The 12,143-nt window shown below is 52.0% G+C and overlaps 1 protein-coding gene across 1 annotated transcript; it reads left to right on the forward strand.

The window, feature by feature from the left end:
* The first annotated feature begins 407 nt into the window (after positions 1-407).
* On the forward strand, positions 408-4,522 carry LOC149366879 (neprilysin-1-like). Its single transcript, XM_089572142.1, has 3 exons — positions 408-754; positions 1,705-2,116; positions 2,810-4,522. The coding sequence occupies exons 1-3, from the start codon at positions 408-410 to the stop codon at positions 4,520-4,522; spliced, it is 2,472 nt and encodes an 823-aa protein (XP_089428268.1).
* Positions 4,523-12,143: the final 7,621 nt, after the last annotated feature.

Consider the following 12,143-nt stretch of genomic DNA (forward strand, 5'->3'; position numbering starts at 1 on the left):
CTCGAGCTAAGTTGCTGGCATGGAAAAAAGACATGGAAAAAAAATGAAAGCGGTAGGACGCAAGCAAGACACCCGCTAGTTTTACTGCACGAAAAAAAAACAGAGACGTCAACAGAGCGCATGGCCAAACGCGCAACGTGAATTTAAGAACGCACGCGTACGGAACCCTGCACCTCAGGGATTGCACTTTCTTCAAAGAGACAGCGACGACTTCCCACGCACTTCTCTATACAGTATCGCTCATAGCGTGCATTCAGGTTCGGGACATTAAACCTCACATACAGTCTACCACACCAGGAGGACCTCGGGTATTTCGTGCCCAGTTTGACTTGTAGGAAAGACGTTCCCAGTAAATTGGACTTCCATAAGCATCATCATAAGTCTGACTACACCAACTGCAGGGCTCCATGACCTCGAGCCGTCGTTTCCCTCAGAGCAAACACAGGCGACCTGTCAAGATCTTCCCTCGGCCCCTGTCCGTCGATGCTCAAGAGTCCAGAGCCCAGAGTCATGGCGGCGTCACCAGCCCCCTTAGCGGCTTCGATGACGGCGCTGCCCGGAGCAGTTTCGCCGACGAAATTGGCTCGCCTTGCACGCCACGCTCGCCCTCTCCGGTAACCGTCGTAGGGACCGCGAACGCACAAACGTCGCCGCCACCACCGCCGCAGCGCTCCGCAAGGGACACCTACAGGAAGCACTTGCGCGCCGCGCTGGAACGTGACGCCGAATCATCAAAGGCCAACATGCATTCAAGGTATGCACAAGTGTAAGCGTAAAGAGAAAAGTGTACAGCAGCTGCATCTTAGCGGTACTCACCGATGAGGCAGAAACGTGGAGGCTAACGAAGAGGGTTCAGCTTAAGCTAAGGACAACGCGGAGAGCTATGAAAAGAAAAATGATACGTGTAACGTTAAGAGACCGGAAGCGGGCAGAGTGGCTGAGGGTACAAACGTGGGTTAATGACATTCTAGTATAAAATCGAGAGGAAGAAATGGGCTTGGGCAGGGCATGTAATGCGAAGGCAAGATAACCGCTGGTTCTTAAGGGTAACGGAGTGGATTCCAAGAGAAGGAAGCGGACAGAGTGGGTGAGGGAACAAACGTGGGTTGACATTCTAGTATAAAATCAAGAGGAAGAAATGGGCTTGGGCAGGGCATGTAAAGCGAAGGCAAGATAACCGCTGGTTCTTAAGGGTAACGGAGTGGATTCCAAGAGAATGAAGCGGGCAGAGTGGGTGAGGGAACAAACGTGGGTTAATGACATTCTAGTATAAAATCAAGAGGAAGAAATGGGCTTGGGCAGGGCATGTAAAGCGAAGGCAAGATAACCGCTGGTTCTTAAGGGTAACGGAGTGGATTCCAAGAGAAGGAAGCATACAGAGTTGGTGAGGGAACAAACGTGGATTAATGACATTCTAGTTTAAAATCAAGAGGAAGAAATGGGCTTGGGCAGGGCATGTAAAACGAAGGCAAGATAACGGCTGGTTCTTAATGGTAACGGAGTGGATTCCAAGAGAAGGCAAGGGTAGCAGGGGCGGCAGAAAGTTACATAGGTCGACGGCTGAGATCAAGAAGTTTGCGGGGATACGGTGGCCGCAGCTGGCAAATGACAAGGGTCAATTTGAGAGACATGGATGAGGCCTCTGTCATACAGTGGGTGGAGTCAGGCTGATGATGATGAACAGTACACCTTTCTGCACGACAGGGCTGAAGACGACCCGTTCTCGATGTCACTTTCGATGCCGATGTCGGTGCCGACAACGATGCCGGCTTCGACGATGGCATCGTCGCTGCCTCCCGGAGACTGCAGCAGCAGCAGCGAGTCCGTGCGGGACGAATCGCGGCGGTCGCTACCGGCGCTCGTCGCACTGGTGGTCATGGGTGCGGCCTGCGTGGCCCTCAGCCTGCTCGCCTTGTGGACTCGCCTGATGGTGACGCTGAACAAGCCGCGCCGCACCGTTTGCATGTCTCAAGCTTGCATGGCACTCAACGACATGCTGACGGCATCTGCCAACACCAGCGTCAACCCATGCGACGACTTTTATGGGCACGTGTGCGGGGGCTGGGCAGAGTCGGCATCCGTCTACGAGAGACACCTGAGTCTCTTCGTCGACCAGGTAGGATATTGCATCTTTCGATAGTATACTCGCCGCCTCGTCAATGCCTTTTCCCCTGCAATGGCAACACACGCGTACACGTTTTAAGGCGATAGTGTTAAAGGCCCTGTTCTGTAGGGCCGGGGAGAGGTAGACGCCGTCGCGTTTAAAACCTTCGCCGTCAGGAAATAAAAGGAAACAATGCTACGGGGGTGCAGGTCCGCAAGGCAGTAATAGGCAGCGCGCCTACTCGTTCTTAGTGCACTGCGTTAATATCGCTGTTTATCCCTCGCAATGAATGCCAAAACGCCATATCTCGGCCTTCCGTTCTTACGTCAAACATTAGCTACTAAGGCTGAGTTACACGAGAGACAGTTGGACTAACCGGCGGAGTTGAGGTTGTGTCGTTGCTTGCCCATTTTTTATTATTTTTTTTTGTGCTAGTGCAGTTGTGGGGTGCTGTCCTTGCTCCTGGGAGGGAAACTCTGCAGGAGGGCGATGAGGGCAGTGATTTCGAGAACTTTCCAGTCAGTCAGCTCCGTCGTTTGCGCCGTTCACCTCGCGCATGCGTTTGCCGTCTGCGGACGACGCGGAACCAGCAACGTCCGTCATGTGGGAGCGGACGGAGCGCCGCGTGACCCGACGTCGCTGATGTACCGCGTTGTCCGCGGTGGCGCTGAAAGGCAAATAGCTAAGTTCTTAATCCTGGACCAGGTCGTCACCACGCTGGTGCAAGCCGGCACCAGTCGAGTGAGGGGCCAGACGAAGCAGGCCGCTGTGCTGCTGCAGAGCTGTCTGGCCATCGTCGAGGACGGCAGGGACGAGCTGGACGCCTTCCGGAACAAGCTCGAGCAGCTGGGCGTCGTCTGGCCGTTGTTCAAGGACGACAAGATCGACGGCATCGCAGTCGTCGCGGCCAAAGTATTCGAGGCTTTCCAGATCTCCCCTCTGCTGACAGTCCGCAAGGGCCGGAGCAAGGCGGGCGAGGATGTTTTGCACATCGAACCAGGCAACCTGGTTCCCTGGTGGCTTAAGAGGCGGGCGCTGCTGGTCAAAGAAGGCACCTACAGGAGCTATTTCGAACGCGCCACAGAGCTCTACGCAAACGCCCCGACACACCAAGTAAATTTCACGTCCTTTTCCTACCTCGAAGATAGGATTATCGCAGAGCTGATGACCGCAGACCGCGACAGTACCGAAGTTACCGAGCTCGATTCCGTGAGGGAACTCAGCCGCTATTTGGATGCGCAGAGGTTTGAGCAGCTCGTGACGTTTCTAGAGCGTGACCTCAAGTTGCCGTCCACGGCGAAGGTGAGGATGCGTGACGTCAGATACCTGAGGCACATCCTTAACGCAACAGAATGGCTGGGCAAGTGGCCTCCGCACATGTACCTGAATTGGTGCGTGCTCCAAGCTATGTGGCGATTCATCAGTAAGCCTCTGTCGGAGCTCTGGTACCAAAGCATCAACGCTACCTCGGACATTGTCCTCGAACATCCCAGCCACGCGGACTGCCTCGAGTTAACCGAGTCGCTCCTGGGCTGGGCAGTGTTCGGAGAGTTCGTGCGAACACACGTAGCCCACTCCGACCATGACGACGTGTACGCGATCGCAAAGAAGGTGGCAGGGGCCCTCGTCTCGCAGGTCAGGCACGGTCGTTGGTCGATCATCGCGGAGGGGATTTCGTTCGACGCGAGCGACTTCGAGGTCGCCTTGGACCACACCGAAAGACTTACAGGAGCGAGGTTGACAGGGGTGTTCGACAAGGTCGCCCTCGGCGCTTCGCTGCTTCAGAACTGGCTGAACATCGCCAAGGCCGCAGCTTCCATACCCGACGAAGAGCTGAAGGGAATGTCTTCGAGCTACATCCAGCGACTCCGCGAGTCGAAGGGATACGAGCTCTTCGATTCCCGTACGTCGACGATCCGCATCCCTCCCCTCTTCTCAATGCTCCCACTGTACCACCGGGAGTCGACGACCGCGGCCAACTACGGAGCCATCGGGACCCTGTTGGGAGTGGCGGGTGTGCGACTCTTCCTCAGTCGGCTGTCTCCCAACTCGCCAGCGTTCAGCAAGGCCGAGGAGAAGCTCAAGTGCTTCTCATCCAGCGCGCCGTCGGGCAGTTTACCGACGTCTCGAGGTCGCCAGCACATCCACTTGGCGGCCGTGGTCGACCTTGTCTGGGAGGTCTTCACGTCGGTGAACGCCTGGTCAGCGGACGGGAACCACCTCCTCAACTACACCAGCGAGGCAACGTTCTTCGTGGTGATGTGCCACCTTCTGTGCCGAGTGCGGGCGTCGCTCTTTGTCCAGATGAGCTGCAACGAGGCCGTCAAGAACAGCCGCAGCTTCGGAGAGGTCTTCAACTGCAGCGTTGGCACGCCCATGAACCCCCGATCAAAGTGCCAATTCTTCTCCTACGCCTGAGGCCGCTTTTCGGCTGCTCAGGCAGTAAAAACAAAACTATAAACTCAATCAGCAAAAACGAAACTATGAAAACGCAGTATTTCGTCTATCGTTAAGACCTGGAATTTCGTTTTGTTTCCTGTGCAAATAACCACTTTTTTTTCAACTACGAACTTTCCGATTTCGCTTAAAGCGCACGGTTCGTGATTTCGCGGAATAGCTCCACCCGGTACAGTAACACTTCCCAGTGCACATTTCATAATAGTCTCACCTGAACACTCCAGCGATGCAGATGCAGACCACGTGAAGACAACTATTTGCCTTATCCAGGATATATGCAGTCAACAAACTGATTCAACCACTAACAATTTTTATGGATTGCAGACTATATATGTGTGTAAAAATCAAGAGCTCGTAATGTGGCCTCCCGCATATGATGATGACGAGCAGATGGAGACGGCGTAATATATGCCGCTCAAAAGAGTTTTAAAAAAAACTCTATCGGACATTCACGCTGCTGCCTGCACGAGCAATGCTTCTGGCAGTCTTTTTATCTTGTACGCGAACTTCTGGTGGCGCCTGTATGTGCTCCTATCGCGCAGTGCTCAGGCAACCCGTGCGGACAAGTGTTATGTTACTGCATTCGTATTTCCATGTGGCGCGGATGACCCCGAAAAAAAATCTATGAGCGCTCAGTGCTTGGGACTGCATAAATAGAAAAAGGTTTACAAAAACTAGCAGTGATGCATACTTGTATTATTGCGTGAAGGAGTGTGCGACTATGGATTAGAGAATATCGAACGATTCGTGTAATTTTTCTTGTTTCGCAAGTGAGGAGCTGTTGTTGTTGGAGCGGCGGACCCTTGGACATTCGGCCACTCGGTCTAAGTTTGAATCTGTTGTTTGGACAGCTTATACGTACGTTATTCATAAGAGCACGATGTACAGCTTGCGCATTAGTAAATGCTCGCCCGGTGATGCATAATTACATGAACGGGTCAGTGTGTTGAAGATCCGTAATAGTATGGTGCACGAATGCCATTGGCCCAGCCGTCAAACACGAAATAACAGCCAAGCTGCTCCCCTGTCAGCGTCTCCTGGAGAACGTGATGGTGAATAAATTAACATACGGAACATCTACACAGGGTTCCAAATCGTTATTTCTGCCCGCATTAACGCAAAAGCGAAAGGTATTGTGCGATAATGTGTGCAATGATCATCCCATTGCTCATGAACAAGACTGCTGCTTTATCCAGGCGATGGACCATGGGCCGGGCTGCGGACTGGTGTCAGTCGCTGGTCGCCTTGATCGATCACACCCGTTCCAACTGAACACGTTTATTCAAGGCAATTCTCGGATACATGATCTCCATCACATGACGCTCGGAGTCCCTCTCCCTGCTGCTCCCCTCTTTCTCTCTGCCGCCCTCTCTCCAGTCCCGTCTCCGTTTTCACGCGGCCGCTCGGGTCACTCAGGTCACGCGCGCGCGCCGATCCAGGTGGCCGTGGTTCTCACCTTCTAGCTCTCGTGATATCGCTTAGCTGGCGCTAGGCGTCCGGAGATAGGGGGAGACTCGAATGCTTACACGACCGGGCTCCCAAACATTGCGTCCTCGCAATGGCGCAGACCCTGTCGCTGCTGCGTATTATTCGGTAATATAATCTTCGAGCCACTTAGGCGGTTTCCTTAGGCGCGTTCGGCGATCTGAACAGTCTTCCGGTGCATCTTCGAATTCTCTTGAGCGCGGCGAGTCTTGCGTGAACGATTCTTGTTCTTTCTGTAGTTCAGGCGATGATGTCACCGCGCTGTCTTGCACATGGTAGTGCTTCAGTTGTCTAGCTGTGGCAAGTCGGGTATCTTCGTAGCCGTTTTCTTCCTTAGCGATGGTAAACGTGTCTTTGTTTACATGAAGAATTCTGTATGGCCCGTCGTAGAGAGGTCCCAGCTTGGCATCTCTTGCTCCTTTTTGGTACCATACTTCGTCACCTACTTCGAAATTGGATAGGCGGTGTTTAGCGTCGTGCGTCCGTTTCATTTTGCGTAGATAGGCCGTTAATGTGGCATTGGCTTGCGCACGTTTTGCTTCGATGTCGTCAGTTGGGTCCTGCGGGATGTTCATTTCGTTGTCCAGTTGTTTGCGTGGGACATAGTTGAAAAGCAATTCGAATGGAGAGAATTTTATTCCAAAGTGAGGCTGGTTATTCACCTGAAATGTTGTTTCTCTCATGTATTCGCTCCAGTGGTCGATGTCGCCGTTCACGTTTTTTCGCTGTGCGGACAAGATATTGCCGTTTGCTCTTTCGACAAGACCGTTTGTTTCCGGAGCGTAAGGTACTGTCAGGCCGTGCGTGATGCTCTTCTCGGCAAAGTATCTCTTTGCAGCTCTTGACGTGAAAACTTTGTCGTTGTCTGTTATCACGGTCTTCGGTGTTCCAAACGTGAGAACGATGTCTTCCTCGACAAAACGTAGTACATGTTCCGTTGATTTATCGGGTACGGCACGTGTTACGATGAATCGCGTTGTCACGTCAACAGCGGTTATAAAATATTTGTTGGAGTCCTGGGAATTGATGGGTCCAACGTGGTCCATTGCGATGGTTTCGAATGGGTTGGAGGATGGCATACGGGGGTTTAGTGAACCAGCTTGCACTCCCGTCTGCGAGTTGAATCTTTGGCAGGTTTCGCATCCTCTCACGTAGTTTTCAACTTCGTTCTTCATGTTTTCCCAGAAGTAGCGTCGCTGTATTTTAGACAGTGTCCGAGTAACATCGCCATGACCGTCGTTGTCGTGGTACGATTGGAGTACATCTTGTTTCAGCGATTCGGGTATTATAATGCGATGAATCTCCTTTTCTCCGTTATTCGTCACGTGTACGAGCCTGTCGTTGACAAGCTTGTATTTTGACTTGCTTGCCTGCGGCTGCTGCGTTTGCTGAATGACTGATGCAAGTTTCGGATCGGTTCGTTGCGCTTTGTTCAGTCGATCATCCTCGGCTATGAGAATGAAAACTCCGTGCGCGTCTTCAGGCGTTCTTGATAAGGCGTCGGCCACTACGTTTGTCTTTCCTGATGTATGGCGGATGCTGAAGTTGTAAGACATCAGGTCAAGCACAATGCGTGCAAAACGTCTGTTCGGATTTTTCTTTGACATAATGTGCGAGACAGCCCAGTTGTCCGTGTAGATGTCAAAGTGCTCGAGTCCTTGTAAGTAATGGTGAAACTTGTCGGTGACGGCCCAATGCACTGCAATTGCTTCAAGCTCTGTTGAGTGCTTGTGCTTATCCGATTCCGGCACTTTCTTGCTTGCATATTCGATTATGCGTGTTTCGTTTCCATGTTTTTGGGACAAGACTGCACCAAATGCCGTGTATGAAGCGTCGACATGCACTTCGGTTGGAAGTGATGGGTCGAAGGTAGCTAGTATGGGTGCTTTGATCAAACATTCCTTAAGTTTGTCCATGGCTTCTTGACATTGAGTAGTCCACGTTATCAAGGAGTCCTTTTTCGTTAGTTCTGTCAGGGGTTCGGCGATCTTCGCATAGTCCTTTATATACTTTCGGTAATGCGATGTCAGCCCGAGGAAAGATCGTACTTCGGTTTTTGTGTTCGGTTTGCCATATCCCGATATAGCTGCGGTTCTTCCCGGATCGATTGTTACTCCTTCGCGGGATATTATCGCACCAAGGAAAGGGATGGACTGCACTGCGAATAGGCATTTTTTGAAGTCTGCTCTGAGTCCTAAGTTCTGTAGAGTTTTCAGCACTTGACTCACCGTCTTGATGTGCTGTTCCGACGTGTCCGTAAAGATACAGATGTCGTCCATGTAGACGATGACTTGGTTTTTGTCCATCAGCGCCTTTAGACCTTCGTTCATTACGCTCTGCATTGTTGAGGGTGCCGTGCATAGTCCAAAGAGCATACGAGTCGGTTCATAGTGACCATCTTCTGTCACAAATGCGGCTTTTTTTCGGTCTTCCTGACGAAGCGGAATGTTCAGAAAGGCCTTTTTAACGTCAATTTTTGTGAAGTACCGCGATCCAGAAATTTTGCGGACTGCTGCGTCCACTTTCGGCATCGGGTATGCGTGTTTGACAGTTTTTGCGTTCAGGAAGCGATAGTCTACACACAGTCGTTTAGGAGTTGATTCGTGATGAGGTTGCTCAACCACGATGACGGGTGATGCATAAGGCGATTTCGATGGACGTATGATCCCTTTGTCCAGCCATTCTTGCGTTTGTTGCCGTATGAACTTTTTGTTGATTTCACTGGCGGTGTACGGCTGCATGCGAATGGGTTTGTCGTCGGAGAGCTCGATTGTGTGTTCTACGTGAGTGCACAGTCCGAGGTCATTCTCAGGGTTTGTGAACACTTCAATGTGGTCAAGCAGAATGGATTGAAACCTGCCTGTTTCATCTGTGGTGAAATCTTCAGGTTTCACTTGCGTGATGAGCTGAACGATTTCTTCACTGGATGGAAGTTCTTTGCTGCTGCTTACAGTTGTGACGTCCGTGACTGCTCCGCATGTCGTTGATGTCGGGCATATGCAGGTATCATTAGTCGCTTCGGAGTGTTCGACAGTTTTGTCTCCGGTCGGTGTCGTATTTGTCCCTTTCGCCCGATTGGGCGGTAGCTTCTGCGGAACGACGTTTTCTTCTGCTCCCCTCACGATCTCCTTTGGAATCCATTCCAAGCTGTGAATGCCGTTTGCGCATCGTTCAATGTAGTCATATGGTACGCACTCGCGCCAATCGATTCCCACAATTGCGTCGTAGGGTAGATCCTTTACGACTTTGACCTCGATTGTTGCTGAGGTTTTCCCGATCGTGATGCGTGCTTGCGTGACGCCTACTGGTATGTCGGATGTTCCGAAAGGTCCCTTGAGCAGAATGTCTTTTTCTGGTGCCACTTCGAGGTTCTGCTGTGTGGCGAATGCGTGAGACACTAAGGAGACTGTTTAACCAGTGTCCCAGAGCGCTGACGTTTCGATCTCGTTGATTTTTGCCGGTAGGAGAATTAGTTTTCCTGGTGATTCTCCTTTGACAATGCAGTTGGTGTGCTCTTCGCTTGCTCTTGCCTCTCTGCGGCGCGCTGCAGACTTCTTTTGCTCTTCGGTCCTCGTGTCTGGTTGGGGGCAATCTTTGGCTCGATGTCCCTTCGTTCTGCATCTTGCGCAGGTGTCTGGCGGTAGACGTTGTGTCTTCGGGTACGTTGCACTCGGGGCTTCCACCGAATTTTTTTCAGGGAATTTTGAAGTCTTGGGGGAGGTTTGGTGTTTGGTGTTATCCTGCGATAGTCCAGCATCTCGTCGATCAAGTTGTTGAACGTAGTGCAAGAATTCCCCTATGGTTCCGCGGCGGAGATCGTGGAAGGCAGCGAGCATGGGCTTCGCACTGTCTTGTCGCACTCCCTGAATGAGCCAGTCCACCACATCGTCGTCGGAGAGACCATATGTGCCACGTTTGATGCGTTGGAGCCGGGCGTACATGTAGTCGGTCATGCTTTCGTTTTCTCGTTGCGCTCTTGCGTCAACTGAGGCAACCCACTGGCAGAAGAGTAGTGGTTTGTCAAACTCATCTTTTAGAGCTGATACCCAGGTTGTCCAGTCGTTGTACTGGTTGCCTGTGGTTTGATGCCATGATGATGCGCGCCCTCGGAGTCGTGATATTCCTGCATTCAAGGTTGCTGCATCGGTCCACGAGCAACGATCTCGCATCGACTCCACTGATGTCTTCCAATCTTGAAAGTTTTCTCTTTCAGTTCCGGAGTAAGTCGGTAGCGTTCCTGTCAAATCAGGCGTCGTTGTTATTTGCAGCGCCCTGCTGTCGTTCAGCAGGTTAGATGATGTCATTTGCCGTTCCAGGAGTCGAGCCATCATCTGTAACGTAGTGTTGAGCACAGCGAGCTCCGTCGTTGCACTTATAGTTGCGGATTGCATCGTTGTTTCTGTACGAGGTGCGTCTGGCGTTGTCGACAGTCCGATTTCGGATGGATTTCTAAGCGGCGTTTGCATTCCGAAAATACCCGGGGTCCGAGGTTGTGTTGTCTGCAACTCCCGTGTGCCGTTCCCAGCTTCGTCCGGTATCGGCGTGGAGATTCTGGGGTTCGAAGCGTTCTCCCCGCCGGTCGCCATTGCTGGTGCACTTGCAGCTTCTCCTTCACTTGCTCGGAGTTCAGTATAACGTTTTCGGCTGCCGTTGGTCCACCTAAAAGTCCGCTTGAAGGTTCGCTAAATAATCCTCGTCGCCATGTCAGTCGCTGGTAGCCTTGATCGATCACACCCGTTCCAACTGAACACGTTTATTCAAGGCAATTCTCGGATACATGATCTCCATCACATGACGCTCGGAGTCCCTCTCCCTGCTGCTCCCCTCTTTCTCTCTGCCGCCCTCTCTCCAGTCCCGTCTCCGTTTTCACGCGGCCGCTCGGGTCACTCAGGTCACGCGCGCGCGCCGATCCAGGTGGCCGTGGTTCTCACCTTCTAGCTCTCGTGATATCGCTTAGCTGGCGCTAGGCGTCCGGAGATAGGGGGAGACTCGAATGCTTACACTGGTCACGTGGGGTCAACTGTGCGTGCTCTGACCCGCGACAGCTCTGACTCGGCGGGCACAAATTTTTGTTTAAATCCTTTTACAGTAACGGGATCAGCTTACATTCGGGTGATATCTTAAGTGCAGCACTGGCTGCTTCTAGCGATCTGTAAACAAGTTTGGCGCGCTGTACCCTGCAGCGTTGCACTTAATCCGTTTAATCCCAGACTCAAATATGCAGGCAATACTACCGCTACGTGCGGTGACCACATGCGCATCTTCGTGGGCCTAGAAGATACTAACACTGCACCTAATTATTGTCCTGCAGTTCGTTGCATCGCTGGTCACACAAACGCAGTGTGTGGAAAAACACGTGCAGCAAACTCATCCACCATTTCTGCCGGCGGCTATGGCTGAATTAGACGTACGCGTCAGCTCTTGGCGTGCTACGTTTACGAATATGGCAGCCAAAGGACTGCGGTCTGCCGCCAGGAAAAACGCTCCTGCATTTCTCGCCCGCACCGGTCCACGGACCTCACAGACCAGAAGTACAACGTCACGTAACACCTGGTCCGCGGGCCAAAATACGCCCGTGGTCGGCGAGCCCAGACAACAGACCTGCTTTGAGCACTCTAGAACACACGAGCAATATCAACACGTTAGTGCGTGGTTTCTTTCTTCGATCCTTCCATAATCTGTTACATGCCTCACACCAACACCCATAGCACTCACCTTGTCGGCCCCACAAATGAGCTTCTAGTGTGAGCTCCGCCACCGAATTTTAGTCAACTATGATGGAGGTGCACTTACGGAATTTCATGTGGGGCTCCCGAATGGGGGCCGAGTCGAGATGTTGTGGGAGGAGGGGTGGAGAGGACGGCATTCAATATCTTGACCTTTGGATAATGCCAGTAATGTGTCATGGATTTCATTGTGTTACTCACTTTGCATGACAGAGCACAGGTTGCATATTGTTAAGCGGTCATATTTCGAAAGCACTAGTACTTATAGTGGCCGTTCCCCGCATTTAGCTCTCATGCGTTTGTCTGAAGACTGTTTTCTGGCAGGCTGCTCGCCTGCCCACCGAGTGGAGGCCAGGTGAGCATAAATAGGC

The sequence above is a fragment of the Amblyomma mixtum genome, chromosome 1 (genome assembly GCF_055824585.1).
Source record: "Amblyomma mixtum isolate Tamu chromosome 1, ASM5582458v1, whole genome shotgun sequence".
Taxonomy (NCBI): domain Eukaryota; kingdom Metazoa; phylum Arthropoda; class Arachnida; order Ixodida; family Ixodidae; genus Amblyomma; species Amblyomma mixtum.